General features: G+C 43.1%; 1 protein-coding gene across 4 annotated transcripts; it reads left to right on the top strand.

Annotated features, from left to right (window-relative positions):
* The first annotated feature begins 948 nt into the window (after positions 1 to 948).
* Positions 949 to 13,680, top strand: hmgcs1 (3-hydroxy-3-methylglutaryl-CoA synthase 1 (soluble)). 4 transcript variants are annotated; one of them, XM_080476853.1, is made up of 10 exons: positions 949 to 1,088; positions 2,456 to 2,904; positions 3,053 to 3,178; positions 5,112 to 5,276; positions 5,960 to 6,128; positions 6,914 to 7,084; positions 7,197 to 7,303; positions 7,894 to 8,019; positions 8,977 to 9,134; positions 10,744 to 13,680. In XM_080476853.1, exons 2-10 carry the CDS (start codon positions 2,457 to 2,459, stop codon positions 10,819 to 10,821), a joined length of 1,548 nt encoding a protein of 515 aa, XP_080332979.1. In that variant the 5' UTR covers positions 949 to 1,088; position 2,456; the 3' UTR covers positions 10,822 to 13,680. The 4 variants fall into 4 exon arrangements, with proteins under 4 accessions (XP_080332979.1, XP_080332981.1, XP_080332982.1 ...); XM_080476855.1 differs by lacking the exon at positions 10,744 to 13,680 and adding an exon at positions 9,377 to 9,628 and having other exon boundaries at positions 983 to 1,088; XM_080476856.1 differs by lacking the exon at positions 10,744 to 13,680 and adding an exon at positions 9,377 to 9,628 and having other exon boundaries at positions 1,015 to 1,096.
* The last annotated feature ends 4,131 nt before the right edge of the window (positions 13,681 to 17,811 follow it).

Here is a 17,811-nt window from a genome sequence, read left to right as displayed (position 1 = left end):
TTGTTGGTGAGCAACCGACCTTATTTACCAACAACATTTCTGGACACAACTTTAAAATAAAAGTCAAAACAACGTATTTTCAAAGCAATCTTCTCCCAACCTAGCTTGTACTTTGAAAAGAATGCCGGACGCGCATGCGTAAATGACATGGCGTCCATGTGAGCGTGAGCGTGCGTAACTGACTCAAACGACCCGTGGGAACTCTGTAAAAAGAAATCGAGTGCATCACTAACAGAGCCGCAAAGAGCAAGATTCTGGCGAAAAAGAGGAATAAAAGAGAGAGAGAGAGAGAGAGAGAGAGAGAGAGAGAGAGAGACAGAAGAGAAACAATGGCTGCTGCGACATCCAGAAGGCCGCAACTGTGTTCTCTTTTTATTTGGAAAAGTATCGGAAAGTATCGAAATACATGGTGGTATCGGTATCGATACCAAAATGTTGGTATCGTGACAACACTAAATTAAATAAATAAATAAATGGATACACGTGGACAAAAATATAGCCTTCACCCTGTTTGTTGGCGAAGGCAATGAAACACACATAAAACAAGTGCAAGCTTTCAGATGTGTGTTTTGTAAAAAAACATTTAAGTTTATGGATTTTATGTAGACCCTTTTCCCACCTGAACACAGGTAGGCTGAGTGCAGGATGCCTCCACACAAGGGGTCTCGAGGACCACGTGCACACAGGTTGCCAGCACAGAAGCAGACTGACCGGTCGCTTGTCCTGCACACACTGCCCCATACCACGGGGACCGCCCGCTAAGGTGTAGCCCGCGCCAGGAATTGTTCTCACAGTCTGATTGGCTCCGTCTCTCTCACCAGACATCATACATGTCACCTGATTGGACAGACAACACAGCCCCGGCGCGTGTTTGTCTTTCCTGGCTTTTGATTGGCCACAACGAGCAGTAGTGCGGCGCCGCACGGTGTTTGTGCACGGTGATTGGACAGGATGCCAGGAACTATGCTGCACCGTCATCGTCCGGCATAAATACACGTAAACCCGGCCGGTGACAGGTACCACTTAACAGGACATAAACAGGCCGCAGAAAGACCACAGACTGTCGCTGGAGCGGACTTCACACTCAGGTGAGGAGGTTGGTTTATATTCCGTCGCTTTGTGCGAGTCTCTGCGGAACAGAAAGTCACAAACAGCCGCTGTCGCTGACCGCGTCATCTTGCATACTCGGAATGGACAGAGAGGGTTCCCTCACTCTGTTTTTTTTTTCCTTCTTTGTTTGGTTTTATTTTTAAATCTGTGGCGCCTTATTAGTAGGTCATAGAATTTAGACGTCTGGAATAATGGATATAATCATGACCCTGTTTCTTTTAAACTGATGTCACTGCGGTGAGCTCCGGGTCGCTTTATCGTTCCGCCGTCGCGGTGCGTCTGCTATTTTGGTCCGGGTAGAAAATTAAAAACCCACCTAATATACATTTTAAAACTCTCTGCGCCATACTGAGGTTCATACTATTTAACTAACAGTGCGTTCATTAAACGAAAAGGTTATCTTTTCGTGCGAGAATTTATACTTTCACACAGATGTGACCTGTGAGAGTGACAGGCGATGGCTTTACGTTAGCGGTCATAAACTGCTTAAGCTCCAGGAAAGCCCGTCGCCCTTTCCCCCAGTTTCTCCTGCGCCGTCCTTATCGGGTCCTGACAGTCAAACTACCCGCTGTGTGTAACTCTGCATGTGCTGCTTCTTTTACTGGGGAAAACAATACAACTTCACTTCAGAAAACGACGCTAACCTGGCCAGCTTCTATCTCCCGTTAACAGATGTGAATTATAAGCACTCGGTCACATTAAGGTGTTATTACCTCAGTGTAATAACACACACACACACACACACACTTATCAGAAATGAAGCAGTAACAGTTTGTCACTAGCGGTAAGAAGTTACCGTGTCAGGGTGATCGCTAATCTGCTAGCTTGTTTCAGATCAGTGTCATTGCCTTTAGAGCTAAATACCTTTAGCTTTAAACCCACAGTGCTCCTGGAGGGCTCCTGCCCTGAATGTAGTAGACGTCTCCCTGCTTCAACACATCTGAATATAATGATCGTGTCACCACTAAGCTTGTAAGAAAGCCCTCATTGGAAACTGATATTACAGCAGGGAGAGAATTAAAACACGGAGGATGGGGAATATGTAGTACCAGGGTCAGAGAAGAGCTCTGTTTTAGACTGAGAAGTTCACAGAAACTATTTAAATTGTCTTATTGATGTGTTTATTTTGTCCTCTGGTGGCTGCTGCTCTGACATTAGCTGTTTCTATGACTAAAGTATTCGATGGCGTACATGCAAGTGGGTGAGCTCTGAGCTGTACTCCTCATCCTCCTCGTTAACCGGTCCTAACAGTGTCTGCAGGTTTGGCCGTGTTGCTGACATGTTGACATTACTTACAATGAGTGGCTGTCAAAATGACTGTGAATCTTCTGCTCTCCTTGTGCAGGATGCCTGGCTCAGCCCCTGTTAGTTGTTTGGGACCATGGCCCAAAGATGTAGGGATCATCGCCCTTGAGATGTACTTCCCCTCCCAGTATGTGGACCAGGCTGAGCTGGAGCAGTTTGACAGCGTGTCGGCGGGTAAATACACCGTCGGCCTGGGTCAAGCTCGCATGGGCTTCTGCTCCGACCGCGAGGACATCAACTCTCTGTGTCTGACCGTGGTGCAGCGGCTGATGGAGAGGAACAGCCTCTCCTACGACAGCATCGGACGACTGGAGGTCGGCACGGAGACCGTCATTGATAAGTCAAAGTCGGTCAAGACGGTCATCATGCAGCTGTTTGAGGACTCTGGCAATGGCGACGTGGAGGGCATTGACACAACAAATGCTTGCTATGGTGGAACGGCTGCACTCTTCAATGCTGTCAACTGGGTGGAGTCCAGTTCATGGGACGGTGAGAAAATAAAACTTATTTTTTTCATGTTTGTTTGTGTCATTATTCTGACAATTCTATTTAAAGCATAAGGAGATGGTCTCACAGCAGAAGCATGGACTTTTTGTGACTTTTATCTCATTTCTCATGCTGTGTTTGTTCTCTGCAGGGCGATATGCGTTGGTCGTTGCAGGAGACATCGCCGTGTATGCCACAGGAAGTGCCCGACCTACAGGAGGCGCTGGTGCTGTGGCCATGCTGGTCGGGCCTAATGCTCCGTTGGCGTTTGAGCGAGGTCAGTGGAGCTTTAACTTGTTTCGTTTGTGCTCAGTGTGTCTTCAGCACCTCTGCTCACAGTTGGTGAAAGTTTGATTCAGTTAATAATAATGGCTTTTTTCAAGGTGACTCAAAGTTCGAACAGAAACCATTATTCATTCACACTGGTGACACTACAGCTGTCCTAGGGCCGCTGACAGAGGCATGGCTGCCATTTTGGGCCAACAGCCCCTCCGACCACCACCAACATTCATGCACCATTCATACCCATTCATAAAACGCAATGCGGGTAAAGTGCTTTGCTCAAGGACACAACGACAATGCCTTGGATTGAGTGGGACAAACCACTCCACTGAGCCACAATCGCCCTCTTATCTAATCAGTACTGAGTTAATAGTTAGGTGGCTCACTTTGTTTGTGTTTACTCGTTACACAATGATTTTTAATTATACAGTATCAACATGGTAGGAACCTTATAGAAGAGTTTTAGGGCCACTGAAGAAGAAAAAAATTCGGAGGCTAAAGAAAAACCGAAACCCTCATGGGCTTCAGAAAAAGTCGAAAATCAAAGTCCAGATTTTTTTTTCAAGGTGGAACAAAAAGTCCGTCCATCCACATGCCAGCTGTGTGACTGCTTCCTCAAAATACATATCAGGCGGTTTAATGAAGTGATGAAAAGTCGCTTCAGGACAGAATGTAGCTCATAAACACGGTGCAGTTATCATCAGTATCAGGACTAGAAGAGACAGAGCTGCCTGGTTCTGTAGAGGAACACAGTTATCATCAGTATCAGGACTAGAAGAGACAGAGCAGCCTGCTGCCTGGTTCCGTCGCGGAAGTTCGTCGAGTACGAAGGACAAAGACACGGATCCCGGCTGCTTATTTAAATGTTCTTATTAATCAAGGAAATCCTGTGTAAAATCTCATGTCCATAAGCAGTAAGCAACCCAATATATATAGTGATTTAATGTGAATTCACATCTACGGGCAAATGAGGGATGGTTAGACGTCTCTCCGTGGGGAAAAAAAAAAAAAAATCGCGATTTTGATTTTTGACTTTTTCTTAAGTGCATGAAGGTTTTTTTTTTTTTTTTTTTTTTTTTTTTAGCCTCCGAATTTTAGTTTTTTCTTCAGTGGCCCTAAAACTCTTCCGTACTAGATCTTCAGTGAATGTAATGTGCGGCGATTCCTTGAATACATGAGAAGAGCAGAGACAATCAGTCTGTGTTAAACGTCAGACATCAATAAATATTTATTGGTTTAATTGGGGAAGTTTTAGCTCCTGATCATGCCATCTAAGGCTGTGTTGGTTCATAATGCTAAATATGTTTTGATGAATCGCTTCCTTTGTCAAATTCAGAATTGCAAAATTATAATTTACTTATAGAACAATAGAAAAAAATGCTATCAAATTAGTACAGATAGTTATTTTTACCATTTTTATAGGTGAAATATCAAATACTGAATAATTATCCTGACTGATTACATGATGTTGATTTTATAGTAGTTTATTGTTCTGTTTCTGATATTTAATTTGAATGTTGCTTGTGGTATGTAAAAGATGAATCTGATCATTTAAAAGAAGTTTCAGAGGAGAAGTGCAGTAGTTTTACATTTAAGAGATAAGCCTTTTATGTTTAGTCATATAATGAGGAAATAACAGATTTTAGTGGTTAAAAATTACACATTTGAACTGTTATTCTCAAAGTAAATCCTAACATTATAGAACACATGATTGTATTTTCTAATGAAAATAAAAAGTGTTGTTTAATGGGACATTCTTGTCCTGAAATGGCCCCATGATATTGAAATTGATGCTTCACAACAACTGGCAGTGCATCAAAATTTTGGCTTGTATGGAGAGAAAATCATTTTTTATTGTGTGTTTGATTTTAAATTGTCGACCTCCAGTGTTCTCAACAGTTTGTTTTGAAATGTGTGTAAAACCTCAGGTCTGCGGGGAACCCACATGCAGCATGCGTATGACTTCTACAAGCCGGACATGGTGTCGGAGTACCCAGTGGTGGACGGCAAGCTGTCCATCGAGTGCTACCTGGGTGCCTTGGACCGCTGCTACTCTCTGTATCGCAACAAGATCCATGCACAATGGCAACGAGGTGTGTGACAGCAGTGTGTACTGCATCAGCATGTTTCGAGTCCAAATAGACTCTTTACTGCGTGAGGGAGTGTCTGTGCTCACAGCATCAGTCTTGCGTACACCATGCATCAGCCAGTACATTATAACCACCTCTCTGTTCTGCATATTAAGGAATAAAATTAAATTGTCAATTTCAATTACAATTGCTTAGGATAATGAATTCTATTTAAATAAATTAACTTTTGAAGCTCCTACTAACACATCTGTTCCTCAGTGAGGGAGTACTGGAGTCACTGAGTGGGTGTAACGACTCACAGCAGTACGCAACCTCATTTCTAAGTATCTTCTTTACTGGGACAAGCGTTTTGCTGGAGCTGCTTTCACTTTCAGTGCTGGTGGAGGAGAGAGAGTAGCTGAGGAACTAATGATCTAATTAGTTAAGAGGGTTTAAGTCATTACCTATTTGCTGAGCTAAGAAGTTTACTCGGGTACGGTGACCATGAAGTCATTTAATGAGATGAGACACATTTACAGTACTTGTGTAAAGAGAGCTTATTGAAGACTCTCCAAAGCAGATTTTCTTTTTTTTCTATCACTGACATCATTTTCATGAGCTTTTTCACTTTCTGTCTGTGTTTTGGAGGAGGGTGGAAATCTTCCAGTGTGTTGTCTTCTAACATCATTAAACCCTCCTTCTGACAGAGGCTTTAGAGAAGAGTTTCAGCCTGGAGGACTTTGGCTTCTTGGTGTTCCACTCTCCCTACTGCAAGCTGGTCCAGAAGTCACTGGCCAGACTGATGCTGAATGATTTTATGAGCCATCCGAACCCCAACACTGAGACCGGACCCTTCGCTGGCCTTGACGCCTTCAGGTACACTCGCATTCATCCACAACTTTAGAAAAAGTTTGTTTATCTGTAATCAAAGTCATAAATCCTGAAAAGTCTTTATTATAAACAATATCCAGTAAACTGAATATTTAGGCCATTTTAATAGGTGAGACTGTGGTTCTTAATTATTCATTGGCTTATTGTGAGCCATCAACAAAGTCGCTGTTTATTTTCCCTTGAAGAGAATTACATGCTGAAATGTTTCAGAGTATTATGAGACAAGAGAGTCACAGCGTCTGTCTTTATAAGTGTAGTCTGAGATTCAGGTGATGCCACTTGTTGTAGGTTAGGCGGCAGCAGTGGGTCACACCAGTGTGTCTTCATTTCAGTTTTTTTTTCAGGTTTATATTTGAATGAATTGATTGTTGACAGTATGTGGGATTGAATACGTCTCTACATTTTCCCACTCTTTTAGATTAGATTACATTAGATTATATTTTATTCATCCCACAATGGAATAATTCACTTCTTGGGCAAAGATTGAAAAGAGAAGAAAAAAAAAAGAAGCAAAATATACATTATGCCGTTTACAGAAAAAGATAAACATCCAACCATAAAACATTGGAACAGTATACAATAAACATATGACTGGAGTCCGAATGTAGACGCAAATGTTTAATCATTTTGACAATGATATTTGACTCATTTAATTATTAAAACAAAGTAAATTTTAGATGAAAACGTCTCTGCAGCACGATGCAAAGCAGAAACGTCTGTCAGTGATTTGTCTCGCTCATCGTGTGATTGTGTGTGTACGTCTGTGACAGAGATGTGCGACCAGAGGAGACCTACTTTGACCGAGACGTGGAGAAAGCCTTCATGAAGGCCAGTGCGGACCTGTTTGAGAGGAAGACCAAGTCCTCTCTGCTCATCTCCAATCAAAACGGGAACATGTACACCCCGTCTGTGTACGGCTGCCTGGCGTCGGTCATCGCACTGTGAGTTTCTCATCAAGAGGATATGATGCAAATAATCCAACTGTTGTAGATTTCTTAACAAGTGACGTGGTGAGGAGGTTCAGGTTGTGAATGAAATGACTTGTGTTCGCAGACACAATCCGTCCCAGATCGCTGGACAGAGGATCGGAGTTTTCTCCTACGGTTCAGGCTTTGCTGCTACTCTGTACTCTCTGAGAGTCACACAGGACCACACACCTGGTGGGGAACACACACACACACACACACACACACACACTGAGCACCATGTTCAGCTGCATCTCACAGGCAGTATTGAGCAGCACTTAAAAGGGAAACATTTCAGTAATATCTTCACTCACAAGATATCAACTATACAAACACCACTGTCCTTTTTTTTTTTTTTTAACCCATTAAAACCATTTCTGTTCTTCAGCTTTGAAGCCAGCTGCTCCGTTTTCATTTGTTGGAATTCTCTTGTTGTATATTATGTTTTACTGTTTGCACTTGTATTTTTAGATTCCTACATCTATTTATATACGACCCTTTGGCTCAGCTGTGCTGGTTTTTCAAGTGCATTATAAATAAAGTTGAGTTTTAATTTCCCAGTAACTAAATAAGGGAATTATATGTTTTTTATGCCATATTCTGATACCTTACCATTTCACTGTTGGTTAAAAATATATCAATTAAACCAAAGAGTGGAAATATTTCAGTTTTTGTGTTGGGGGAAGAAAACTGAAATAAAATGTAAGAATTAATTATTCCATATTATTAGATATTTTTGAAATGCCACCTGAGTTAAATCAATAACATGAATATTAACTTATTAGGATCCAGCCTGGACAAACTGGTGTCCAGTCTGAGTGACCTGAAGGCGAGACTGGACTCCAGGACGAAGGTTTCTCCTGCCGTCTTCTCCGAGAACATGAAGCTGAGAGAGGAGACTCACCACTTAGGTATGACACTACTTTCACACTCGCATTCTCACGTTTCGTTGTCCACTGTCAGAATCTTATCTAATCATCTTTGATGGGCAACTCAAACCTTTGAAAATGCATCGACACTATAAGTTCATAACAGACAAATCAAACCATGTTCATGAATAGAAACTTATCAAACTCCTGCAGACGACAGTGAATCGACAAAATAAAGGATCCGTTCATTTCTACGTGTTACACAAACACATCACTAACTGGTGGCATCCATCCATCCATCGATCCATCGATCCATCCATCCGTTACCGGGTCGTGGGGGTGTCAGTCTGAGCACCGTCAGGTTCCTAATTGCACCGATTAAGAACCTTTCCTGCAGGTTGGTGAGCCCACGGGAAGTAACTGGTGGCCTGGTGTGCAAAATACAGCGTTTTCAACTTTTGTGTTATTCCTGTGTTTGGAGATCGTCATCAGAAAGATGGGTTTGCGTGTGTAACTTTGCTGGAATAAAAACCAAGAGTTTGGTTGCAAGGCCTTCACAACAGCCATCTGTGAACCCCTCTCACCGTACCACATAAAACTACAGTATTTTATACATCAAAAAAGCTCACGAGATTATTTTTCATAGAACAGGTCCAAATCAGGGTGTTGCCACATTTTGTGATTTTTCTCATTTTTCCTGCATCTCCCACCACAAGGACACAATTCTAACCTGCAGCCTAATTTATCCACTAACGGGTGCTGAGATAATGAAGACTATTATCCATCTAAGTCTGCTCTAATTTTCAGCTGTGAAACATTGTATTCATAGCCATGGCAAATAATCCACTTAACCTGGTGGTGGTCATAATGTCGTGGATTACTAAAATAGAGAATTGTTTTTAAACTGAACTGCACAGAAAGCAGGAGTCGACTCCTCATGGAGTCCGTTGTTTGGACTTCACATGTTTAAATAGTTTCCATCACCTTTCGTCCCGACAGCCAGCTACGTCCCCCAGAGCTCGGTGGAGGATCTGTTTCCTGGGACGTGGTATTTGACCCGAGTGGATGACAAGCACCGCAGAGAATACGCCCGCAGACCTCTGGATGATGACCTGGTGCCAGAGCCGGACCGTGTCCGCTCCAGCTCCGCTGCTGAGGTACACCATTAATCCGTCCTGCTTTAAAATGCTGCTGTTGGGTTTCTCCTCAGCAGGTTTTCCTCTGTGACTTTGGTGTTTGAGCAGCTGCTGCGACTGCTGATGTGGTGACCTCAGTCCAGTCAGATGTGTCACGTTGAGTTAAAACTCACACAGGAGCAGGCTGACTTGGTCATGCTCTTGATAGTCCACAGGTTAAATGATGGTACAGAAACTAATTCTGTTTGTACAATAACCCGCAGCGGGTGGTGAAGATGGCCGACTACAAAAGAAGGCCGTCAGTCACTTAAAGGACCCCACCCACCCCGGACTCCTCCTGTTCTCCCTGCTGCTGCTGGAAGGAGATAGAAACTTGGTGCACTAATTCCCACAGTCCCTCACCTGAGATTTGCACTTATTTATACATTTTTATTCGGGCTGCGCTGCCACTTAGAGATGCCGAACATTTCCTCCACCTTTTGTCAAGCTATGATAATAAATTGTATTCTGATTACAATCTGCTGCTCAGTTTCTCTTTCATTCGCCAACTGTTGATGAGTGCTTTAAGTGGGCCGGATTGCAGCTCAGGTGTTGGTGGTTTCCTCGGGTTCTATGCTGCTGAAGCCTCTTAACGCAGCACGAAGCTTCGCATGAGACTTTTCCGATGTTTAGATCTGAGAGGTGCAGCCCCACACACAATAAACAGTCACTGAATACATTTTTAATTAAGAAATGTTTTAGGAAACACACTGAACGCTAAAATAGGAGTTTATAACTGTGTGTGTGTCTGTCTGTCTCTGTGTGTCCTGTTTTCACCAGAGACTCGTCTTTCAGGTATTTAATTCATACCAATAGAGGAACTGGATAGAACCAGCTGAGTGTTTTAACTGAAGGCAAACCGACTCAAAAGTTACAGCGACCGAGTGAAATCCACTGAGAGGACACAACAAACATTCACAGGTCCTTTTAGGCGTGCGCACACCAAAAATATGAAAACACGTTTTGAGTCGCACACAGAAATGTCACGATGCATATCAAGCTGGTTAGAATAAAGAAAAACGTTGGTATCCTGTTATAAAAATGTGAACCTCGAGTAGTATGTTTGACAAAACTCCCTCCTGTTACTGCCTGTAAACCTCCAGGTGATGTAGTACACATTATCCAAGTGATCACACACGGTCCTCTCGAAATATTGTCCTGAATTGAAGCCTGTTGATCTGATGAATTTTCAACTAAAGTATCAAAATTGTGCCTTTAGTCCCACATGAGCTGAGGTCTGAATGGTTAAAGGTATCGTGAGTAATGTGTAATATATTTAAAGTTAAGTTATAAGTAAAGCCACCATTGTGCATTGGAAGACAGTCTTGTGCTCTCTTTACTTTATTTCCAGTAATCTTAATTATTGTTCCATCTATGAGCGCATGTCATTCTTCTTCTCCTGATAGACTTGGTACTAGATTGACTCACTACACCATCTTGTGTTAAGGCATGGTATTACACGTCCCTGCAGTTTTCAGAGTTTTTGCCACTTTTTTTCAGTTGGTACTTGCAGTAGTTGGCTTATTATTTTAACTGTAATACTTCATAAGAGCTTTCTAACTCATGTTGTTGTGGCGTTTCCTCCCTCCAGCACATCCCCAGTCCAGCCAAGAAGATGCCTCGCATCCCTGCAGCTGTCGCCGACCCCGAGGCCACAGTCAGCAACTGAGAGCAGCCAGCCAATCGGCTCACGGCGCCATCCGAGTCCAGCAGTGTGGGAACTGTCACAAGTACGCAACAGTAGAGGTCGGACCGTGAGGAGGAGGACGGCCTCCCTCCAAAAATCATCATCCAATCCAACACGGGAGCGGGGTGGACAGCTCCTCGGTCCTCTCCCATCAGTCTCTTCTCACAGTCATTTAGCCGTTCATTTTGAAGTTCACACTTGTTTATCTTTCACTTTTGTGGAGGGCCTGCAGGCAGACGTCAGCACTGAGTGTTGCGGAAAAAAGCTGGAACAGGATGCGGATGTACCTCAGAAACAGGGATCCTGGTTTCCACAACATGCGATGGAGCTGGTTCTCTGAAAACATGTGGTCAGGTTTTATCGACGGACTCGGATCTTCTTCTGCTGGAGCCATGGAACGTGTAAACCTTGAGGAGTGTGCTTCAGGGTCCGCCCAGATTTCATTTAGGATCAAGCTGTCATGTGTTAGAAACACATTTTCTTCAGATAATTTGTTCATTAGTTTTAATGACTTTTAAAAAAAGGATCATGTTTTATCATTTCAGGAGCGCCCTCAATCAGAATTACTGTAATTCTTCTGACCTTCGTTTCTTCATTGTAGAAGAAAAATAACTTACAAGCTTGACCTGCTGTCAAACACAACACTATATTTTCCACGTGTTACCACAACAGGTAAACCTCCTCTGAGCTTGTCTTGCTGTCATGTTGCTGAGCAGTACAACACAAAAGACCAGATCAAAGTAGTTTCAAAGTAAGAGTTGTGAAAAGAGTACAAATTGTTGAGGTTGAAATTAGTTTACAGGGCAAATAAAAGTACAAATGGCATCACACCTCCTGTCAGGAGACGGTTATTCCTTCTAATTAAAATGCAAAGTGAGTCCTACGATTTGCTCCTTTGACTGCTCACACAATGAACCATAACATTATGACCAACCTGAACTGTGAAGGTGTGGACTCCCATCACACCAAACTCCCAACTCGCACGCCACTTCTGGCCTGCATTCTCTCTATTTCTGGCCTGCCACTTGATGTCGAAAATGTCATTTAATTATATGCTTTTATAATTAATCTTCTACTCCACAATTACAACAAACATTTATTTAGCAAATGATTTTTCAAATAATGAAAAAAAAAGCCAACGATATCCGGAAAAAAAAGCAGCAGAAGATGATGTTTTAGAAATGTTTTGCAGTTGCTGTTCATAACTATTGTGTTCTGAACTTGTATTGTTTATTTCAAAAATATGAAGAAAGTCGAGTACTGTTAAAACGTATGACCAGTAGAGAAGAACCACTCTGTTGACTAGTGCTAGACGCAGTGGACAAATTAGGAACAGCGGTCACGTTTACCAAGTCACTGAGACGGTTGTGGTCACAGGCCCCGTTTACACGACAACGAATACGAGTGTATCTGCCTTCTTCATCACTGGGGGGGGGTCCGTTTACACGACACCAGCGATTCTTTCACGGTTCCGATTCCCTCCTGCAGAGGCTGCCGGAGGTAACGGAGCACTTTTACCGCGCATGCGCATCTCTGCCCTTCCCTCCCCGTTGAAAATAGTTCCTTCTGCTCATGGGCCTCTAAACAAACATGGCGGCCCCCTAGTGCTACGACTCGCGGTCCATATTCTGGTTTGATCGTCCAGATCAGTAGTTTTATAGTTGAGATTCCCCCCTGATAGCACCTGATTCGCCATCAGTCCATTCGGATGTGGGGTTCTCTCCATTTGGTTCATGTTGACAGCGTATTGTTCTCCGCACACGTCTGTGTGGTGTCATTACAAAAATAAGCAACAGCGCCCTTCCGTGGCCCAGCACACTAACTACATCATTGTGTCTGCTGCTGCAGTGTAAACACACCCCTTTTTTTTAACAGATTAGGTGTTGTCACGGGAAACGTTTTGGTGTAAATGGGGCCTTAATGTTATGGCTGGTTGGTAAAGAGGAGGGAAACCTTGGGGACCCTTCTGAAATGAGCTGGTTTTCAGCAGCAGTTTGATTATAAAATGTCATCTCATGTGGAGTTACGTCACATTAGTCGATACATGCAGCAACTTGAATCTATTTCTACTCAGTTCGGAGCACTTGGAACAGTTCACACACCTTCTCTAAGGATCCGTATCAAACCAGGAGTGACTTATATGCAATGATGTTGTCAACCAACAAATGAAAGTGTTCTTCCTGCTTATTAAGGCAAACTGCTGCCTGTTATCATCGGTGCGTTTCCCAACTGCAGCCTTCTTTACTCATTCATACTAAAGCCTTAATGTCAAAGGGCTTTACTCAGTGGTGTTACAGGATGACCAACACAAGAGAACAGATCAGACTTCTTACAGGGTTTTGATGAAAACAGGAGCCTTAAAGTAGCAGCGGCGGAGGGATTGGCTCGTAGGCCCACCCCCGGTAGTCAGAGGCGGTTCAGACAAAGGTGACTTGATTCTTCAGAAGTCTTACAACAAGCGTGTTTGAACTGCCAACCTGTGAGGCAAGGGGTGGGCAATCCTGGTCCTGCACGTTTTCAATGTGTCCCCACATCAACACAGCTGACGGCAATCCGTGGCTCGTTGTCAAGCTCTCTGCAGAGCCTCGTCATGAGAACTCGGGTGTGTCTGAGCGGGGAGACGTGTGAAACATGCAGGGCTGCGGCCCCCCAGGACCAGGATCACCCTGCCCTGCCGGGTGTATGTGTGTTCGTGTTGTCCGTCTCCCAGCTCCATACTCATGTACAGTACAAACTTAAGATTATTTATGCTCTGTAGATATGAGTGAATTGTCTCATCAGATGAATTTTATCTCCGTTTGTATAAACATGTAGATTCTGAATAAATGAACAGCAAACCTGCATTGGCTCTTGTTTTTCTTCACCTGGCTGGGTTGAACCAGCTTTTGCAGGTTGTTCAGGTTATTTAGTTAGAAGTTTTGAACTTCGTTTTTTAAAGGAGATGAGTCCCCAACAGCATTAGAATCGAAAAAAGAAAAGGATTTAACAGAAACATTATTACATACATACATACACACATATATACACACATGCATAGTAAAATTGTGTGCCTAATTCAAAAAGTATCAAGCTATAAGTAAATTATGAAATTAGAAACAAAATAAACTGTATAAAATGGATTTAAGTATATTTAGGGTAGTTATTGGGATTAGCAACTTCATTTCAGTGCTGTGTAATAGAAATAGATATGTGTTGTTAAAAAGCAGTTTTCTGCTTCCTCAGCATGTTTTATGTACCACACTGATTTTTTACTCTTGAGTTCGGTAAAATAAATACTTATCTGTACCTTTTACGCTCCTCTTTTACCTGTATATGTTGTGTTTTTTTGTACAATTCTCCAAAGTTGTGGAGTATGTAGTAGATCAGTACCAACTAAGCAAATTTCCTAGAATACAGATCTTTAACAACCACACGATGGCACCATTTATACACTTTCAGGTGCTGCACACGAGCCGTTCCATCTGCAGACAGGAAGCTGGGATGTCAACCAAAAGGTCAGCAGGCCAAACTCGACCGACGACAGGTTCTACCACAGGTACAATCTGGCCTCGAGGGTGAGCCCGCTTCAAGAAAACCTTTCAGTTCTGTCCAGAAGGAACTGTCTCTGGTTTATTTACAGTCGGTGGCCATGAAACAGCTGTCCGGCCCAAGGGCTCCACAGTCTGGTGTGGTCACATACACTTATGTGGGATTCCTGAAGAAAAACTACTTCTAAAATATGGACAACTGTTGCTCTTTTAATAGGTCCAGCAAGTCCTCTCACATTCCAGTTTGTAAACCGAGTGGAACCCAGCTGCTCCATCTGATTAAAACCTGTCCTTTGTCTTCTAGTTATACAAGTCTTTGGGTTGTCAGTATGACATATATACTGTATAGAGCACATGTGACAGCAATGACACTGGAATACAGGAAGCAAGTTACAACTCTGTGCAGAATATAAAATGTAGATCGTTACTGTAAATTGTCAGAGATATTTGGTAGTGTAACACGTGACTATTTTGTACTTTCCGTGTTTCCCAAGTCAACAGTAATCCTAGCGCTGCCTGGTAATGTCTCATCCTTCTCCTTTTTGGTAATGGAGTGTCATATTGCTGGACTATCAGCTGGCTGACTAACCGGAGGCTAAATGCTCTCTGGGTACGAGATGCATGCAATTAAATTTTAGGATTAATCAGCCCAACTTCTAATGCAGTAGAATCAACACACTGAGCATTTTAACGCACGATCAGACTAAGTTCCACCTTATTGACTGGAATTATCGGCTCTGATGAACTTAATGGGAACTACCAACAACTTTCCTTTCCACAGGGGATCTTATCTTTACATAGTAGTGTTTATTTATTTTTTTAAATTCCCCCTCTGTTGATCAGAACTTCACGGTTTTTATTCCGAAGTTCAGAAAAAAACAGACAAATGAAGATACAGGACTATAGACGGTCTTGCAAAAAAGGTAATACACTTAAATACTACACAGTTAAAACAATGACAGTACCTCTGAAAAGTACTTATCGTACCAATAATCTATGTTAATAACAAAATCATTTACTAGTTGTTTTGACACCGGTGGCATTTCTCGATGTAAATACTTGGTGGGGCAAGATTTTATTTCAGGTCTCGTGACTCCACTGAATTCCAAAGTAAAGCGTGTGCACAACCTTTTAGCCACATTATAACAACCATATAGGCACTGATCCTGTAAAATATTGAGCCTTGGAGGGAGCTGAGCGAAAATAAAAAGTCAATAAAAACCAAGTCGCGTTGCTTCACAGACAGAAGATCAAACACTTGACAACTCAACCACCAGTAAACCTTTAAACTCAAGAGATTCTTAGAAACTCTTGGCCACTTAACACTCATTTTACCACCAGTTACCTTCAGTTCCTCCTCTAAAGTAAGAGCTTCAAACTCGTACTCGTAAATAATCAACATAATTCATTTAGATTCTTAACTGTTTGTTAGCTTTAGCCGCTAACAAGCTGGTATTTGTGACGACTCGCTCCGGTTCTGTGAAGCTCCGCCTCTATCAGCGTCAGCCAATCAGCTCTGAGCTTCTAAAGTACGTGCCGGAGCGGGAGGGTACGGTACGGCAACACGCACCCAGACTCAACTCTGTTGCGCGGTCCCACCACAGGAAGTACGGTTCAAATGTAGGTTGGGGGTGTGAACGACTCCAGCAAAGAACATGGAAGCGGGTGGCGGCGGTGGTGGCGGCGGCGGCGGCGGTGGCGGGCAGCTTCACCCGGCTGAAACCCCGCGGCCGTCCGAGTGGTTCTCTGTGACACGGCACAAACTCTCTCAATGTAAACAGCAGCGTCCGGCTCCTGCTGAACCTCCTCCTCTCCTGGTCCTGAGAGGAGCGTCTGAAACTCGTTCAGAGACGCGATGTTGTGTCGCTCCACGTTTCCATAAACCCAGTTAACAAAACAACCAATGACTGCAAAGCTGCGTACGTAAACAACGACGGGATAGTTTACAGTCGATCAAATGTTGAAATATTGCGGCCAAGTGGAGAGCGACGGTCGTCACTACCGATCAGCAGTCTGGCTGCGGTGTCGCTCCTCCTCACAGACCCGTTCCTCGGTACCTCAACAGAGGGATGGCGGAAAATCATAGCCGGTGGTCGCGGGTTTTTTTTCTTACCACAACTTTTTCAGTCAGACCACATGAAAACACGTACCGCCCCGCGGCGTCCCGGCACAGAACGTGTGGTGGAACCTCGGCTTTAATGACGTTGTTAGTGGGGCTTCAGGCTTCAAGCTCCACTCGGCATCAAAATCACGTGATCTGAATGAACGGAGCCACAGCCTGAGCATGAGCACTTACACTTTACTGCATGCAATACACACTGCATGGTGAGAGAGGGGCGAGCCACACTAATGCTCCATCAGTGTGGATCAGGAGGAAACAACCTGAAACAGCAAGAGGAGACCAATAACCAGGGAGGACAGTCCTCACACAGTAATTATGTGCTATATAGGAGGTAGTTTTATTCACAGACAAGAAAAGATTGTAGATAATCTTAAAGCATTAATAGCATACTTTGCATGCAGTACTTTCTGATGACACCAGGTGGAGCCCTGCCCCTAATGAGCAGTCCCCAGTTTAACACAATCATTTACCAGCTGTTTTTAGTCAGTGATTGTGTCGTGGCTTATTCTATAGATATTTCTGATCATTCATAACAAAACTTGAGAGAGAGGACTAGTTTAATCAATTACAGATAAAGTTATATAGGGATTCACATAATGTCAGCTGGCTTGACTGCTAAGTGATTGTGTTATTCTTGTGCCTGCCTTTGTGGCAAGGCGCAAGGATTACTATCCTTGCCGGCTGTATAATCGTATTATTATTACCGTTATTAATATTCTATATTATTTTCTGCCGTTTTATTTCTGCGAGTGACTAGTCCCGCACCATTGGGAACACGGACACAAAAAGCACATAAAAACGTGCAGAATGTTTGGGAATATGTTGCTGTAACTTTTGTTAATGATCCGGCTGTTTCCGAATTGATTTAAATAAACTACAAAGAAATGTCCAATACTGAGTGGATTGGAGAGGCACCTGATGGAGGAGCTCAAAGGAGAGGCAGACACACAATATTTTCCTTCAGAATCATCTAGTTATTCTTGTGCCTGCCTCAGTGGCAAGGCGCAAAGATTACTCACTGAGGCGGCCGTTTCTTTTAAATACGTTTCTTTCAAAGTAAAAAAAAAAAAATGCAGATTTATTTTGAAATTGAAAAGACATTTTTTGTAAATACATTTAAAATTAATTTTTGACCCATATTCATTCACTTCAAACGTGTCGTGTCTGCCCCTGTTAGGAAATAAAACATTTCCTTTGAATCTTTCCATTTGCTTGGTGCTTGGTGGGCCACATTGGGGCTCCTGCGGGCCGGTGTTGGCCCACGAGCCTTATGGTCGATACCCCCTGTTCTAAAAGCGTTATAGGGTTTGGCCAACAGAGGGC

This window comes from Lipophrys pholis (genome assembly GCF_963383615.2).
Source record: "Lipophrys pholis genome assembly, chromosome: 12".
Taxonomy (NCBI): domain Eukaryota; kingdom Metazoa; phylum Chordata; class Actinopteri; order Blenniiformes; family Blenniidae; genus Lipophrys; species Lipophrys pholis.
The sequence above is the reverse complement of the archived record's forward strand: the minus strand, read 5'-3'. Positions and strand labels throughout refer to the sequence as shown.